Here is a 17,933-nt window from a genome sequence, read left to right as displayed (position 1 = left end):
ACATCTGTCCAGCTTTAGGTTTCATTTGTTGTCTTTTCTGTCCCTGAAGGCTGGCCAGGTCAGCCTCAAGGGCTCTGTGGAGCTGTTACTGCAGAGACAGGGAAGGAGCTGCAATGGGAAACAGGGAAGATACTTTAGGGAATGTAAGATTTTTCTGTAGGGCTTTAATATAAGATACACCTGACCTGTTGTGCCTAATATATGCTTTGTTTTAGGGTGTCTGAAGCTGAAAAATCAATATGGTTTTGTAATTGTGACTTCAATTAGCAATGGCGAGAGGAGAAATTAGCCATGATGTGAATCTAGGTAAGCTAAACTGACAGGGGTCAAAGTCTCGACAAGGATGCGAGACTGAACCAACCTGCTTGTAAGGAGAAGCAGTGCTGGCTTAGGAGGCTTTTTGTCTTTGGTTCTTTGTTCTCCCTCCTCTTGGCCTGAGAACGTCGCGTCTCTGCCTGGATGGTAGAAAGCCTTTGCCTGGTCTCACCTTGAAGAAGGTCATAGTAGCTCCATCCTTCACTGCTCCGTACTCTATTTTTGTCTGCTTTGCCAAGTCATCTGCCGAGTCGATGGGGGATTCCATCCTCTCCACCGTCAGGAAGGCGGCAAGGTTGGCCGTGTAGGACGAGATGATAATTAGGGTGAAGAACCACCATATGCCACCAATGATCCGTGTAGACAGTGCTTTGGGCATCAGCTCAGAGCCTGGAGTGGGAGACGGGGAAGGAGAAGGAGGGAAGAGGAAACAGAGAGAGAAAGGACCTGTTTTATATATACATATGTACATTATATGTATACATATATAAGAAAAGGATTAGGTTTTATTGTCAAAACTGTAATAGCTAGGCAATTAATGCCAACTGTTTTTGAGGCAAATTATCCAGACATCTTGCATGCAAGGAAGTCAGTGGGGTTTTTGTAGCGTGTGCAGAAAAACCCTCTCCCTTTATTGCTGACCTTGGGTACGGTGCACAATTTAAAGGAAACGTTCAAACTGAAGTAATTAACTAGGCTGCTTTTATGAGATTTAAATAGCAAGCCATTTATGAACTTTTATGAGTATTTTGTTCTGCCATTTAAAAAGTGCTTTGGTTTTCTATGGATTACTTTTCAAAGGACTCACTCTAGGGAGTGTGTTCAAATACACAAGGTTTAAAAAAAAAATCAAACAGCGAGAAAAAGGAACTATCAGGGTCCAGTACTTTGAATACTGGTTAGAAGTAGGGAAGCAGGAGACATTACAGCATAAAAGGTGTATCGGGTCTGGAATGACTTTTATTGAGCAGACACGAAGGACTAAATGGGCTGTGCTATTTTTGTAATCGCCCAAGACACCTTTTAAAGCCAGGAAAGAGCTCTGGGTTTGAAACAACTGCGTTCAGAGGATATATCCAACCTGGAATTTGCAACAAAGATTGGGCTTTGCAAAGCAATTTTAAGCAGTGTGGCATCAAAGCATAGCATGGAGCGTAGCTTTTCTCCGGAGTGCAGCAAGGAGGCACCAGGAAGCGGAGGAGCCTTGGATATCCAGGGCTGCTTCCATTCTTCTCAAGATCCTGCTTCTTTCCCATTCCATCTCTTGCCCTTTGATGCATTGGACAGTGTGACATCAGTCTAGCTTTGAAATATTTTTCTTCTTAGATGCAGAATAGAGTTAAAAAGAATACAGCTCTTTTCATTTATCAGCATCTGATAAGAGGATGATTCATCCTGCTAAACCCTCTTGCTGGGAACTGTCACTGTCCATCAGGGCAGGCGCGATCTGGGCAGAATCGCTATTACAGGCTGCCGCCGCGGCAGCAGGAGGAGCACGGAGCAGTAGCACCGTGTGTGCCACCAAGCTGATGCTGTGGTTCTGGGTATAACCACTGATACATGGTAAACTGAAGTGTGACAAATGTTTGACATTTTCCACTTATTTCTATTCCTGGATTTTCTGCAATTAGATCACAGCTGAATTTTTTTACTGATGCAGAGCTGCTCACAAGCTCCCCCTCTGCTGTCTTCCTAACAGATTTACTCTATTCGTTCCATCTATATATATTGCGTTTGCTCTATTCCATCCGCATATATGAATGTAATCCCATCTATATCCCATTTCTAAGGTCCCTGTCATTGTGGTATCTTACACTAGTAACGCTGAAAACGTTCAGTCTCGCACGCAGTGGCTGCCAGGCAGAGCTGCCTGGAGGAGCTCCTCGCCATCCTCCTTCACCCAGCAGCCTTTGCCCAGTGCTGGAGGGGGTTTCAGGCCATTTCACAATGTGCAGAATGACCAGATGAGGATAAAAATGGAGACAAACCAGAAGGCAAGATGCCCTGTCTTCTGTAAAAGTTGATTTAAAAGAGAGCAAGTCAGGACAGAGATCCTGAAATTAAACAAATTGCTTCAATTAACAGAAGTAGGAATTTACAGAATCTGTGGGATGCTGTTGAGTTTGGTGAATTAAACAGCCGAGGGAGATGAAGGCAGTGTTCCTCCTCGGGGCACGGTGGGTGGGTGCTCCTCTGTGCGCACAGCAGCAGGGCACGTGCCAGCACGCCACTGCTCCGTCATCTAGCTGTGCGCTTCCAGATGGCAGGCTCAGGAGCTGCTCCTCCTGACACCTGCCAGAGCATGCACGCTTCATTAATAGTAATTATTGTTATGCAGTGGCACGTGTGTGCCGGCAGGCAGCTGCAGCTCGTGGGGCTCTGCCTTGCGGGGCGAGCGATGACTCTGTCCCCAGAGCTGTGGGGTGAGCTGTTGGGACGGGGGCTCTGACCCGCAGAAGGCAGAAAGTACAAATAGAAGCAAGTGTCAAAAAAATAAAAAAAAAAAAAAAAAGACTGAAAAGCTCTGGCCTGCTCTGACACAGAAGAAATTGGATGGCTTTCTTGGTATAAAAGCCTTGGACCTTTTCCTGGTGCCCCAGACAGGGCTTGGCCCTGGCACATGTCCCCCTCTGTTTCTCCATCCCTGCTCTGCAGGCGATACGGCGCGGCTCGGTGCGCGTCTGAGTGGAAATGAAGTTCAAAGTGAGCGAATAACAACAAAGGCAGTCACCAAGAGCTCCTGAACTGCAGATCACAGCCGGTTCCCCCGATGATATTATTGTCTCATTAGCCCTTTGCTGGCCTTGGCCCCAGCCAGAGGCCGCCTGCCGCGCAGGCAGCTCCTCGGGGAGCGGCTCCCTTAGGCGCTGCGGTGCTGCACGCACATCTCCATCAGGAGCAGTGGGCACCGAGCGCTTCCCAGCACAGCGGGTCCCAGGAGGTGCTGGCAGAGAGCTGCCTCCCCTCTCCCGTACCTCACCGCCTTTCAGCGGGGAGCTGTGAGCCAGTGCTGACGAGCGCTTCTGTGCCTGTTCAGATGTTTTATCTTGTATCTGCCGCAAACAAAATAAATTTTAAATTTAAAAAGCCATGACAAAAGGCCTGCACTGGAGAACCGGCAGGAGGGTGTGTGGGTGGGGAGGTGCCACCGTACCTTGCTGCATCAGCGCTCCCATCCCAAACCAGAAGCTGTTCAACAGGGTAAAGTTATTCTCCACGATGTCTGATCCTGGGTTGCAGGGATGAGCATCGTACCACTCGTATGGGCTGAACCTACAGCGGCACACGGAAAGCGAGAGCTCGTTAGTCAGGCTATGGCATGACAAGACCCTAAAGGAACAGGAAAAAAAGAGTGTTAATACATTTTGTGCTGCTGTGCAGGGCCTGCTGACTCCTTTGGTTGTGCGGCTTATTAAAGAAAAAGACAAATTCAGCCAAGATTTTCAGAAGTGACCAGCATGGCTGTACGCCCCATGTCCTGCATTGCAGACAGCAAGGAAACCTGGGAAGCGAGGTCCTTCTGAGGTTGCTTCCCCAAAGCCTTTGGTCACTTCGGATCATCTCTGCAACCCTACGTCACACGACAGCAACTGGAGCTCACGACTATGGGGTGGGATGCAGTGCTGGGATGTGACCTCTAGCCCGAGTATGGAACAGTTCCAAAACATGGGGAAAAACGCCATTTCTAGATCGACTGAGGAGAGATGCTGCAGTGGTTCTGCAGCGGTAGCTGGGACAAACCATGGTATTTGTGGGGACTCTCCTGCTAGTGCATATGGGAATCAGGGTGGGATTTAGCTAAGTGAGAAGCAGAACTTTCCACTGTCCTGACAAGCAGGAATCCTGCACAGGCAGGGCACCAGCACAACAGTGGAAATTGGTGTAAGTTCGCCGTGGAATGCCGCGATGCTCAGCCCCGTTGCAGGTGGTGGGAGAACACTTATTCCCTGTGGGGACAAATGTCCATGGATGGCCCTGCAGTTCCTGGGCAAAACTGAGGGAATTTGCTATCATCATCTCTCTGCAAATCCTGCTTGGATTGGTAGGCAAGCACCGCTGTGAACATAGCTCTCTTAGCCAGGATCTGGGGAGGATGCTCACCAGGAGAGACGCTAACATTTTTAGAGCTGTTTATTTACATTTTCTAAGAGTCCCAAATTTTGCTGAGATTAAATTAAAAACATAATTGGTATAATTGCTTTTGAACCAGGCATTAATTATCATCTCCACTTCCTTCTGAAATCCCTGTAGCTTCACAACAGCCCTTTCTCAAAGCTCAGCCCACAGTTTGTATTAAGAGATATTTCTCTCTGTAATTCTCTGCCAGACGCGCTGCTACCCAAGGAGACGTCTTCTTGCTTAATTTCAGACACTTGGGTGTATGTGGAGAAAAGAGCCACAGTTCTCTCCCAGGTGCCCCTCGGCACAAAAACTCCCCAAGCAAACAGCTACCCCTGCCTCTGGTGCGTGCAGTCGCGCCGTGAGGCTCCCCTCGGGGCCCCACATGCGGGGACATTCCACAAACACGGAGCCGCGGTCCCCGGGCAGGGCACGTGAACCGAGCGGAGCGAGGCAGAGGAGGGTGCCTGCGGGGAAGGCCCCATCACAGGGGATGGACGAGGTGCGACACGCAGGACTTGTGGATTTAGAAAAGTTCATTCTAGGTGCATCTGTGCCACTTTGTGCTTCTATTTTCCCCGTGCAAGACACAGGGTAATGACCTCTCCTTTCTCCCCGCTTTTATCTTGCCTTTCTGCAGCGGGGACCGTTGCCCGCTCTGGGTTTGCAGAGCGCAGAACCAGAGGCCTCACCCCGGCTGCACCCTGACTATCCTGCTTGTTCGTCCGGGTAGTGGCTAGGCTGTTCTTACTGCCCACCTCCCTCTGCTCTTTTAAATAAGAGAAACTCAGAAAGGAAAACAAGAATCAGGCTGGATTCAGACCTGGCTTTACATGCTGCCTATTCCTTTAGACTTGCTGTAAATTTATGCCAGAGGTGTATAAAGGATGGTGCCTAAGCCCTTTCTGTCGAATAAAGCCAGAGTTCAAGAATTAGATGAAAACTTTTTTGGGCTGCCAACGAAAGAATATGAAACGGAAAGGGAATTGGTAAGATCAAATGAGCCTGACAAGATGACACACTGAAGAACTTCAAGGTCTCTGAGTGAAAACCTACTGGTGCTGCTCAAATTACACAGAAATATTCAGAAAGCCGCGAAGCAGCGACAGAGTCTTCAGTGCTTGAAAAGCGAGTGGGCCCATTAGCAGAAACAGAGGGGTGATGAAGGAAGAAGCGAGCGGAGCTTGTTGACCCCATACAGCTGGAGCCATAATAAATGGGGGCTGCTCAGGATTCACCATGCGCTGGCTTCCCACTTCCTCAGGTGCAGAACGGGGTCCGAGAAATATTTCATCAAAAGCTATGATTATTTTCTTGTCTCATCTTGGCCTTTTTGGCAGGGAAACAGGGGAGCATTTCAAAGAAGATTTAAAGACCTAACACAAAATACTTTTGAGTCTAAATTGCATCTCCAGAGAAATTTCTTATGGATGACCCACTTCTCGTTGCAATTAAAATAAATATTAAACCTACCCGCCCTGCTGTGCACCCAAAGATGATTAGCTGTAATTTGAAGGCCGTATGAGTCTGAGGAGGGGTGACAATTCAAACCAGCCAGCTGCACAGCCCACGTGCAACCTCACCCCAGCGTCACCAGACAAATTACCCCCACGAAGCCTTGTAAATTGCTGGTGTTTATGGCTCTTTGGGGGCTGGGGTGGTTAGGAGCAGAGGCTCCATCAATAACTAAGAAAGACTGATTAAAAGGGGAGATGGATCAAATACATCCTTTGCCTGCCTCTAAATAGTCCCTAAGTTGGTTTTAAGTGGCATTGACCTATGATTGTAGTGTCGGCAGAGGACTCTGGTGCCTAGTTCAGGAGACTCATGTCTTTGAATTAAGGCTTTGCTATTTTGGCTGTGGTTTTCTCCTGAGAATTGAATTTTAGAGGCCTTGCTGGGGTCAAAAGCAGATAGTTTCCATTACTTCTGAATGCAGTAAATATTTTCCCCATGAAATCTCTTGCTCTTCATCTCTATGTGTTAAAAGATCATTCCTGCAGAACCTTAATTACACCGAATACTTGGTGTTCTTTAAAAGAACAGGAGGACAGAAGAAATGTCAGGAGCAAAACATGTGAAAAAGAAACTGTAATTGCAGTATTTTATAGGTTCAATTTCAGCCAAGAAGTAGCCTGATAGGAAAAAACTGTTGTATTATATCATAACTGCTATGACGTAGAGAGATTATGAGGCTCATTTTGGGTCATTTCAGAACAAAACCAAAGACTAAACCACAATTCTTCAGGTTTTCATCCCTCAGCGCCAGCCACAAAGCCCGGCACAGCAAGACGCTCAGACCCGCTGGCGTTCATCGTGCCAGGGCAGTCACCGAGGGGTGTCGGAAGAGACACTCGGTGCCTGAGTGCGACTGCCGTGTGTTTGGGCGCACGCGGGGGTCCGGGTTAGCCCAGACCCCTGCCTCTCCGGGCAGCGAGTGCCCTCCAGCACCGGGCAGGGCGGGGGGGTTATCGGGCCAGTAGCCCGGCTGGGGTGCCTGGGTGCCCGACTCGGTGGATCAGGGCAGGTGCTGTGTGCACGTCGCTGCCGACGGCAGGACGGCTTGCCCTGGGTGCCCGAGGCTGGGCAGCCCCCTGGCTCTCTGAATGGAGCATCTAGATTTTCCTGTCTGTAAAAAGTGGCTTCTAAGGTCGGGGGGCTTCACATCGGGGCCTGTCCTAGCATTTCCTTCAACCTTTCCTCAGTATTTGCTGCAATGGATTTCATGCACAGATACAATTTGCACATTTAACATGCTTTGAAAGTGGGATCTGGACAATTTGGGCTGGATTTTGCCATTATATGAATCAGGAAAAATAAACTCATAAATGTAAAATTGTATTTGAATTGTCATTCTGAGCCGCACAAGCAGTCTAATACTTTATGGTATCAGAGCCAAAGACGTTATGGCAGCGGAGCCCATCTAGCTATGTTCTGCATGGCTAACAGAGACATAAAGTGAAGGAGTTCTATCAGTCATCGCAATATTTTTCCTTTTCGTAATTACCTCGGGTTCATTTTCCCAGATGAGTATCTTTTCCTGCTGAGAGCGTCTGGTTCCTCTCTGACACAAAGCAAAACCGCTGAGGACCTCATCCTGCCCCGCTGGAGTCCCCGACAGTCCTCCCAGGGGCTCCAGCTGGGGCAGGACAAAGCTGGCAGCAGTGTTTTGCCGAACGGTCCTGCATTTTGTGTGGCCCCCGGCCACTTGCCCAGCAGTGCTGCCTGCCTGCCGCAGGGGGTCTGCAGGGCAGAGCTGGCGGGAAGGTGGAGCGATGTGTTAAGGGTAGTGCAATGCTCAGCCTCTTCTAGCATAGAATCACAGAATCGTTTAGGTTGGAAGAGACCTTTAAGATCATCGAGTCCAACCGTTTACCCAGCACTGCCAAGGCCACCACTAACCCATGTCCCTAAGCACCACATCTCCCTGGCTTTTAAATACCCCCAGGGATGGGGACTCAACCCCTGCCCTGGGCAGCCTGGGCCAGGGCCTGACAGCCCTTTGGGTGAAGAAGTTTGTCCTAATACCCAACCCAAACCTGCCCTGGCGCAGCTTGAGGCCGTTTCCCCTCGTCCCATCGCTTGTTCCTGGGGAGAAGAGACCGACCCCCCCGGCTCCAGTCTCCTTTCAGGCAGTTGCAGAGAGCGATGAGGGCTCCCATACAGTAACACCAAGTCCTACCGTTCCTGTGCGTTACACCACCTGCTTGCTGAAATGATCTGTTCGGCTGTTTTTATGCGTTGCTGTTGGTACTGCAATGCTGAGAGCCCAGGCCTGTGCTCCCAGCAGGCACTGTGCAAACAGCCTGCAAAGCCATCCGTGCTCAGACAGCTTCTGTGGGACCTCAGGAAAGTGCCTGGAAACCTGGTGTGTCTCTGTTTGATAGAGGTGCATTGCAAAGGCTAGGGAGGAGAACGAGTGCAGTTAAAATCTTGAACATGGAAGGCCTTGTGTGTCCTCTAAGAGTGGACTGCAATCTCTCCGGCTCTGCATCTCTGCAGAGGAGGGATCAGGCGATGTAGCTGCTTCGCCATCCCAGATGGTTTGGAGCACTAGTACTGTCTGCTAAGCCGAGTTTACTTTGACAACTGCTGTTATGTGTAATTAGGATATTACACAGTAAACTCAGGAAATCATCTCTAAATGCCTCCGTGGACCTGAGGGATGTTGAAAATTGCAGATATGTTGTAACACGAGTGTTAATGGATTCCGGTTGCTGCAGTTTCGTATTTAATCTTTACTTTGACTATCTGATTGATGTCAGTGGATTGGATAGAAGCTGGTTTCTGAAGGATGCTTGGAGGAAAACATAGCACAGCAGCCCTTGGAGGGAGAGGGCCTACACATAGCCCCGGACCGAGGCGTGGGGTCAGCAGGGAGGTTTCCGAAAGCACCACTGGCATAACTTGAACTGGAAGAAAGGAGAAATGAGTGTCTGGCTGCAGATTGTGCTTAGGAAACTTCCCCGGGCATGGCGTTTACGCAAAATATTTAAGCATCCAGCGAGGGCTGCGCGTGGCTGGGAGGGCGGCTGCCCGGCAGGAGGGAGGCGAGTGCTTTGTTTTGGTTTGAAAAGGTGGAATCACGTATTGAGAGCAGCCCTGGACTGTGTGTCTCATCAAAGACTCTGTGAAATTAATAACACATGCAAATATATGCAAATTCTGCTGCTTTTAAATATAGAGGTTTTAAACATGCTAATTAGATGCATATTAATTTTGTAAACAGACACATTGTCTGATCTGTAGCAACGGGTTCTGTATTCTTCTGATATACGGAAGGGTTTGTGGGAGCTTTGCTGGTGGAGGGTTCAGAGACAGGAGCTGAAAATGGAGCGGGACACGGGAGCTCTGCGTCCAGGACACAGCGGAGAGGCTGGGCTTCTCCCTGGAGAAGGTGGGTGAGAAGAGACCCAACGGGAGCATGGAACGGTAAACGATACAGAGCAGGAAAATTACCTTTCATTATACCAGGGAGGTGCTAATGAAATGGAAAGGCAACACAATTTCTAAAATAATAAAAGAAAGTGCATTTTAGAATCCTTTTGTACTGGAAGTATGCTAAATCCGTGGAACTGCCTGCCCTGATACAGCAAAAGAGGCTTACAGGTTTATGTTAATAAAGCAAACAAACACAAGCATATTTAGTATGGTAAAGCTGTACAAAGGATATAACGCAGGCTGGAGCTAGCGAAGAAGGAAACAAATTTCCCCTGTGGATAGCTCATCTTTAATTTTCACCACGGGGTTTGTGTCACCTCTACAACCACTCTGAGATACAGGTCCGAAAGGGAACAGAGCACGGGAGTCTGGCAGTCGTGAGCAACCCCATGCCAAGAGACTAGCCTGCCTTTGGGTAACGGACCAAAAGTAGTTTCATTAATGACAGGGGGTTAATGCTGCAGCTCCCACTGGGTGGTTGGATCCCTGCGACACATCAGGCAGCAAAACAGATCTGAGTGCGGGGAGGGTGTCTTGTCGCAGGATGGCGTGATGGCAGTCGGGTGGGGTGGCACCGGCGTCCCCTTACCTGGCTATGACAAACAGCACGCAGCTGACCCCCAAGTAGGCGAGGAGGATGTACATCCAAATGTCAGGAGACAGGGGGTTGAGGAAGGAGAACACGCTGGGGTTGGTCCCGTTGGGCTTCCGGTACAAGATGCTGACCCCCAGGGTCATAAAGGGCTTGGAGAAGTCTATCGCTTTCTCCCGAACGTGGGTGATGGTCAGAGGAGCAACGGCCAAATCCGCTTTCTGTGCGCAACATGGAGGGAGAAAGAAGGCATTAGAAACCGAGACGTTTCCATCCCCTTAGAAACACCTATAGCAATCGTACGGCAGTAGTGGGCCAAAAAAAACCCCAAAGCACAGCCCTGGGGTTCCCCCCTCCCTGTGCATATGGGGTAAGTCTGCCCTGTGCCTCTGCCAGAGCCAGCCCGGACCGCCAGCCCCAGTTCCCGGTGCCGGCAGGGCCCTCTGTGCCTGGCACAGGATGGACCCCGTGTACCTGCTTCCCCTGAGACCCGCGATCCTGCTGTACAGGCAGACACAAAGCTGTCATCAGCGCTGCGCTGCGTTGCACACAAATGGTGTTTGGGCAGCCCTCCGTGAGCTCTGCTCCAAAGCCCTCCAGGTAAGGGACCAAGGACTGGTCTGCGTGCATTAGGCACAGGAACACCTGAGATGGGACAGGCGGAACGTGGAACTGATATAATATGGTCCAGTTATTACAAATACTTCTTATCACCTGAGCAAAGCCCCAACAGAGATGCAGGGTCTCCAGAACACGCTGGGCGAGATTCTGGAGGTGGTGGTGTGGATGCGTTTACCATCTTTAAGAGGGTTGTTCCTGATGTAAATCAGCGAGCTGGAGAGCAAAATGTGGTCTACTGTTTGCTAGTTATACTCTATGACTTCCATTGCATAGATTTTTGGCTGTTGTTAGCTACTGAAACGCAGCGCAGACAACAGGGAAGCGTTACAGTCTCCGCAGCTTTTGCCCATGAGCTCCTTTTGAGAGGGTCTTCTAAGACGGTCAGAATAATTATATCTTAAAACGGTATAAAACATCTGCGATCCTCACTGTGCTTGCTTCTTGCGGCAGAACTCTTTACAACAGAGAGTTTGCTGTGTGCAAATCCCACTGTTTGCAGAGATGATTTGTTTTTGTTGGCCTTCTTTTCAATGTTGCTGCGAGAGGAGAAAGTCGCAGAGGGAGGCCACTCCAGAATGAGTTGCAGGCAGTAATATTGTAGCAGCATGAGGTAAAAGGTTCAATTTCTTTCCCCTCAGTTGACTTCATGGTGCGACTTGAAAGGCTCGTTCTAAGGAAGCCGTGGCGTAGGGTAGGAGCACTGCTGCTTGGGAATGCTCGCAAGCGTGCCTGGCTGGTGGCAGTGAGCAAAACCTCACGCGGTTCCCGTCAGGTCTTTCTTCTGTGCATACGGCTGTAAGCCCCACCGGGGAAATGCTTCTGCTAATTAGTGGTGGACTTTACAGCTCAACATGCTGGAACTGTCTGAGCTGCACGAGGAGTTGAAGCTGAGCAGGTTATTCATCCTGACTTCTTGTATGAATTGTGTTTCTTTCTATTATTTGTTATTTAATAATTTCTATGCTAGATTCAGCGAGCAACCACGTACAGCCTCTTTCTGTTGCTTAAGAGCTGCGTTCGCTTCCTCTCACTAAACATTCGTTCAGGTTCTTAAAAAAACCTTAAGTAAATACATCCAAGACTACCTCAATGTCAGCTGCCTTGCTTGGGGCTTGCAAATCGCTCTTTTGGTATCATTGACTTCAGAGGAACCGCAGGCACATAAATTACGTTTCTGAAGTTGAGCAGTACCTCCCCCCGTGCCAGGTGCCTAGCATACCCGTGCAAGATTTATTTAGCATCTGGTTCTGAAAATTAAAATTCTAAATTAACCATGAGTGATAATTACCTAGAGATATAGTGGATTTGTCATTACTTGCAAACTTTAAATCAATATTAGCTGTCTTGCTAGAACACGCTTTACTCCAACAGAAACTATGGGTTCACTGTAGAAATTGGTGAAGGTCTCTGGCCTGTGTTGTGGAGGAAGGTCAGACTAAGGATCCTGTTGACCTTGCAAATCTGTGACGAAAGTCAGTGGAATATTTTTAAATAGAGGAATCTGGGCCTTTTTCTATAAGAAGAGTTTCTACATGAGCTTTTATCCATTACAGACATATATATGTGTGTGTGTGTGTGTGTGTGTATGAAAGGGTCTCCTCTCCAAAGAACGTAGCTTTAGAGGTCCAGAACAGAAGAGTTTCAGGAATTCTCTAACAAGGGCAAAAATATGTATTTTTTTTCTAACATGGTTCTTTAGCCAAGCTCTGGTTGGTTCCCTTTCCTTGTCACTTTGCAAATGGAGATATATTTTTAAATCAGCTTGGTACAGAATGTGTCCATTTCAATCACTGGCATTTGTCAAAACTTAGAGAAAATGGAAACAATATGTTCCCAGTGAGCCCTTTTGTGCCAGCTGTGGCTGTGGTGACATTGATGAGAACTGAAGGACTTTTGGAAGCGGGCAGGCAATGCTGGCTTGAAATGGTGAAGTTCTGCATCTCAGGAGCAGAGTCTGCATCCTTGGTAGCGTCCTGGCGGAGGCTGCCCGGCAGGTTTGCAGCTTGGCTGCTCTCCCCTTGCTACCGCACACTTGAGAATTTTGGCTTATCAAAGTCATGCGGCAGAAATGGCAAAAGAAACGCAGCGTTTCAGCCCCTCCGTCACTTCTGCGTGGGTGTCCCGACTCAGCCGGGAAAACCAAAGGAGATCTTGAAGGATTTGGCTACAGATTTTTCTGAAGGAGGGAACAAATGAGCAGTTCTGTGGTCAGTGCCCGCTAGCAACGGCCTGTCTGAAAGATCCTAAGCCAAATTTGTCAAAATGATATAGCAAGCTAAATAACAGCTAGGAGTTTATGCTTTACCACAGAAAATGAAGAGAGAGAAATCTGCATGGATGCCCAAGGATCAAAATGCTTTTAGTGCAGAAATAAAATTTTACAGTGTCATTTCGGCAGCTCCTGTGATTTGATCACAGCCCCGTGTCCTTGGTAGTAAATGTCACACACAGGCAGAACGGAGCACGTATTAGGGAGCCCAATCTGGTGTGGTGTCCTGAGCTATTAAAGGCGGTACGGGGCTGCACTTCCATATCCTTTTTATCAATGCAGATTTTTCTGAAGGTGGCCTCTAATTAAGGGTTTGCTGACTGAGAGGATCTAAATCAAAACCCACCAAGGGCGAAGCTTTCATTTGTCATGCTTTGACATTACAAACCGGGAAGTCAATTATCAGGCCCTGACTGCTTCCTTCCCTCAGCCCCAACTTTTATGCTGTTGCACAGTTATATGGGTTTTATTAAAAATGAGGAATTATAGCAAGTGCCAGTGGCTTAAAGGCCCTTATCCAGCAAAACCACTTAAGCACACGCTTCTGTTTTACTGGAGCTTGCACGCCTTCCAAGTCTTATGTATGTTCTTAAGTGTTCTGCTGAACTGAGGCCAAAAGATGAACTTTGCCAGGGCAGCTACACACCAAATGCAGACACTTCTCTAACACACCTTGAAGGGCTTGGATCTCCTTCTTCACCCAGTGTTACAGCTTTTTCACTTGGGTGGAACTGATGGGAGTTCACTGGGTGTTCAGCGGATGGAGGATTGTATTCTCTGCAGAGGTATTTGGCTTTTATCAGAAAATGCTAGGTCTTATCTTCAAGTTCTCAGTTATCATGGGAATGTGGCCTGCGGGTCAGAACAGCTCTTGTGCAGCCACGGTCACTGTGGAAATCCTGCAGCATCCAACCTCCGCCAGAGGAAAGCTGTGTGTAATGGCCAGTCACAGCAGAGCCCACAAACAGCATAAGCACCAAGATAAATATTTATTCAAGAAAATAAGCTGCCTCTGTGCTTATTTTGCTAATCTGAGTAAGGTATTTACATAAACTAATTATGTGTGTGTTGCCTGAGAGACAGGTAAATAGTGCATATTTTACTTTTTTAATTGTTATTCGGGTGTCTGTCTGGCAGCATCGACACTTTCATCCCTCAGTCTCTTTTGCCACCACCGCTGCCAGCGCTGGGGCTGCAGCACTTTTCTGCTCTTCTGCTCCCACCGCCCTGCTTCAGGTCCCGTCTCTGCTCCTCTCCCTGTTTGCTTGCTCGGCTGCTGTGCCGTGCTCCAGCACCCTGTCCCAGCATGGTCTGCTGCGTGCTGGCCTCGCTCCTGCATCTTTCTGCATCTTCCCCTGCAGCGGAGCCAGCACCCGGGCATCCTTGGGCACAGACATCCCGGAGCACTGGGGGCCAACAAGCCCAGGCACAGCCAAGGCAGCTAGTCTGTCTTGCAGCCCGTGGCTTGGAGACAGAGGGGCTGCTGCTTTAGCAGGCGACTGAGCTCTCTGCTGAGAGCCCTGGGCCCGCAGCCCTCCCCTCTTGCTGGCCAGGAATAGGAAAACACTCAGCGTGAGAAGTGATGCTCGAGGGAGAGCGAGGTCGTGCCCGGCAGCATCCCAGGTGCGCCTCGGCCTGCCACCGCACGCACCGTGCGCAGGGGGTCAGCGTTAATTGTCTGACTCCGGCTCTTAATGGCTGCTCTTACAATTTCAGTCCTAATTTAGACATAATTTTTGTCAATGCATTTATTTAATATCAGTGGTGAATTAAGAACAGATGTCGGGAGGGGAAACCTAGCTGTAAGCTGAAGAGGAGAAATGAGGACGATGAAGTCCTGTTGGGCCTCTTATAATCTTTCCTTCAGGGAAGTTCCTCAGAGACAGAACTACCATTAATTGTACCTAAGAGATGTCAAAGGCTGTAGGATCCCAGTGAGAATGGCGGTATTTTTAGAGACAAGGCCTATCCTATGAATTACTGGCAGGTGAGCGAGCCGGGGAGGGAAAGGCAGGTCCAGAGAGACCTGCAGAAGCAAGCAGAGAACTTGGGGCTCCCAACATACGCTTCGGTATGCTTCCATCACCTGCATCGCTGAATATGATGCATATGAATCCACCCAATTAACGATGCTGAGCACAAAGGGAGAAAGTGCAGCCAGCTGTTTTGGCTTATTTCTATCTCCTCCCTAACGCTGAGTTCCTGCAGTGCATAAACAAGAGATGGAGGACGCTTCATCCAACGAAATTGGTTTTTTCCTGTCCCTGGCCCAGTGGCTTCCAAATGAATCCCCAGCTCACAGCACTTGAAATAAACATCCACCAGTGCAGGAACATTAATGGGAATGTGGCAATGTGGTACAGTATTTCTGCCAGAATTTACTGTCAATAAATGCCCATTTATTGTGAAAGTGTTAAATCAACTGTCATAAATCGTCCCTACGGATAGATATTACATCTTCTCTATAGTTACTATTGGCAGGGATTTCCATTAGAAACCCTATTATTTTTCATACCTTTTTTATTCCCACATGAAGTTTCAGATTGAATGGAAATTTGATATGCACTGTCTCAGCAGAAGACAAGTTTTATTTGTGGACAAGTTTGTGCAGAATGTCCAGAACAACTCATTTTGCTGGTTTTATGTGATTCTGCCCACAAACAATAGGGAAGATTTGCAGGCATTATTTTGCCAGACAACTAGAATTTATAAATCAGAATGGATGGGCCACAATGCACGCTGTCGTTTTGCTTGTATCAATAATAATCTCTATGAATAAACATCAATAACAGTTCACTACCGATGAAAGGAGGAGATTTGACAGTTGCCAGGTTCCCTCTGTATTATGGATGCAGGGCACAGGACTGAACTCCCCCAAAAGAGGGATTTTTTTGTGATGAAGGACGAGAAGCAGATGAAAGGCAGCAGGGCAGGGCTTTTTGCATCTAACCACACGAGGCTGTCTTCTGCAGATCTGCTACTGAGGACCTGGAAGACAGGGTCATGCTGTGAGCTGCTCTGACTGCTGCTGCTTTTCCTGTTTATGCTTAAGGCCAGACTAGAAACAAAGCAATTTTACAAAGGATCATAGCCTAAGGCATTACTGCCTACGGCCAGGCATGCCTCGATCAGAGAGGACAGGGGAAGGAGGATGATGCATAACTCCAAAACAAGCGGCGAGAGCTCACTGTGTAAACAGCCCGTCTTCCGTCACGTGCTCTGTGATGTACACCTTTGCGTGGTAGGCACCGTCATCCCTGAAACACCGTCATTCTGCCCTGCCAGGCCCCTGCGCCCAGCTCCTCCCCGGCTGTATTTCCCAGCCCCAGCAGAAGGCCATCCTGCCTGATGGGCTGTCCCTTGCTTTGCCCAGCTCCTTTTCACCAAATTCCAGCCTCGGATCAGGCTATTCCTGGTACACAGCATCCGGCACTCCCACGGCTCTCGGCCCTTCCGAGTGATAACACAGGGCATTCAACCAAGCCTGCGCATCAGCTCAGCCCACCGGAGCTGGTCCATCACAGCAGTCCCCGGTGGCTCAGCCTTGGATGCACATCAGTTAAGTGGGTCTGCAGGAATGCACAGTCTTTCTGCATAGAGTTAATCCTGGCCGGGGTGTTCAGACCTTACAAAATCCTACCTGCTTTACGCTCCCACCTGAATGATCCCAATTCTTTTATGAGAATGAGACACTGAATATGGAGGAAATCCAGCGCAGGTGTCAAACTCACAGTGTGGGCAGCCCTGTTTGCAGCACTACAACTTTGTTTGAATGCTGTCTCCAACACTTTTCCTAATAGGCGTGAAAAAAGTTTGAACTCTCCCATTGCAAAGCGCCAATCAGTTGTTCCTTTCCCCACACGATTTGAGGATGCTTTGCTGCTGGGGAAGGGCCCCATCTGGTTGCAGTTTCACTTTTTAATGCTTTACATAAACACTGCTATAAAAAGCAATGACATGCAGATAAAGAAAATAATGGCTTCATATGGGGTTTGGGCAATGGTTATAAATCACTCCGAGGCGTGCACCCAACCACACCTGTTAGAAAGCAGAGTTCAAACTTGATGCTACAGTAAAACTTGCAAGAGGAGGGGATTTGGTCCTTTTCTGTTGCTGTATGTTAATTTGTTTTTTAAATAGTTAGCCAAGAAATACTTTAATGCAGGTTGACCATGAATTTTGTGTTACTTAATGAGGCTGTTCCCCATACCTTCCTCTCGGTCTGTCTCTTTAGCTGACCACACCCTGCTTTGGGAATGGCTGAAAGCCACCCGAGAGCCCTATAACAGCTTGCAGGGCATTGGAAGTGACATGGTTTGGACGAAACGACAGTCTGGTTTGTATTTCCTACACCTTATATCCTGCTTTGGAGCAATTTGCTTCTCCAGAGCCCTACCCTACAGATGCTCTGCGGTGAGAGCCACAGACTCTGCTCCCGGCAGCGGGTGCGGGACGGCGGGAGGCTGTGTCCTGGAGCACGCTGCCGAGGTTTGCAGCCTGGCCTGCGTCTCTTTGTGTCTGCATCACACACATCACTCGGAGCAGCAAAGCACCAGTCTCTTCCACTGGGACGCTGGGTGTCACTTGTCTAACTTAGCAAGGCTGTTGCATAAGAGACTATGAGATCCGTATTTTGAGCTGCTTGGAGTTTTCTGGAAGCAAAAACACAAAGGCAGGTTTGCACAGCCCGTGGCATATTGCCCTGTGAGACACAGCGTCCTGCTCCCCCAAGGGCTGTCCTTGCGTGCCCTTGCCGCACTTCCCACTTCTCCAGGGTGAGCCATCCAAGGACTACAGCGCTCTTTGCAAACGGATTAAGCATCACTTTGTCCCTATAAGGGACATAATCATGATCATCTGCATTTTACAGATGGAGGAAGCATTGCACAGAAGCAACTTGTCCAATGTCATTTAGGGCAGACAAGCCAAATCCGGAAACACAACCTCGATCCCTGAGCCCCAGCTCCGCAGTCTCACCGCCAGACAATGCTCTCTTATCTGTTCACAGCGAAGCTCATTTACTGAAGTGACTCACCCAGCAAATACATTCTTCTCACATGAACTCTAAGAGCATCA

The 17,933-nt window shown here is 48.7% G+C and overlaps 1 protein-coding gene across 1 annotated transcript in view; it reads right to left on the bottom strand.

Moving 5' to 3' along the window:
* GRIK3 (glutamate ionotropic receptor kainate type subunit 3) overlaps positions 1 to 17,933 on the bottom strand; it is a 122,036-nt gene that overhangs the window by 8,800 nt on the left and 95,303 nt on the right. The window contains exons 11-13 of the mRNA XM_087760817.1: positions 9,965 to 10,188; positions 3,470 to 3,588; positions 488 to 705 (exon numbers count right to left, since the gene is read on the bottom strand). Of these exons, the coding sequence (XP_087616943.1) occupies positions 488 to 705; positions 3,470 to 3,588; positions 9,965 to 10,188 (561 nt within the window). The remainder of the gene's footprint in view (positions 1 to 487; positions 706 to 3,469; positions 3,589 to 9,964; positions 10,189 to 17,933) is intronic.

The sequence above is a fragment of the Nipponia nippon genome, unplaced genomic scaffold, assembly GCF_047370975.1.
Source record: "Nipponia nippon isolate SJK-2023a ecotype South Korea unplaced genomic scaffold, ASM4737097v1 scaffold_23, whole genome shotgun sequence".
Taxonomy (NCBI): domain Eukaryota; kingdom Metazoa; phylum Chordata; class Aves; order Pelecaniformes; family Threskiornithidae; genus Nipponia; species Nipponia nippon.
Note: the sequence above shows the minus strand (reverse complement) of the source record. Positions and strands in the feature narration are given on the sequence as shown.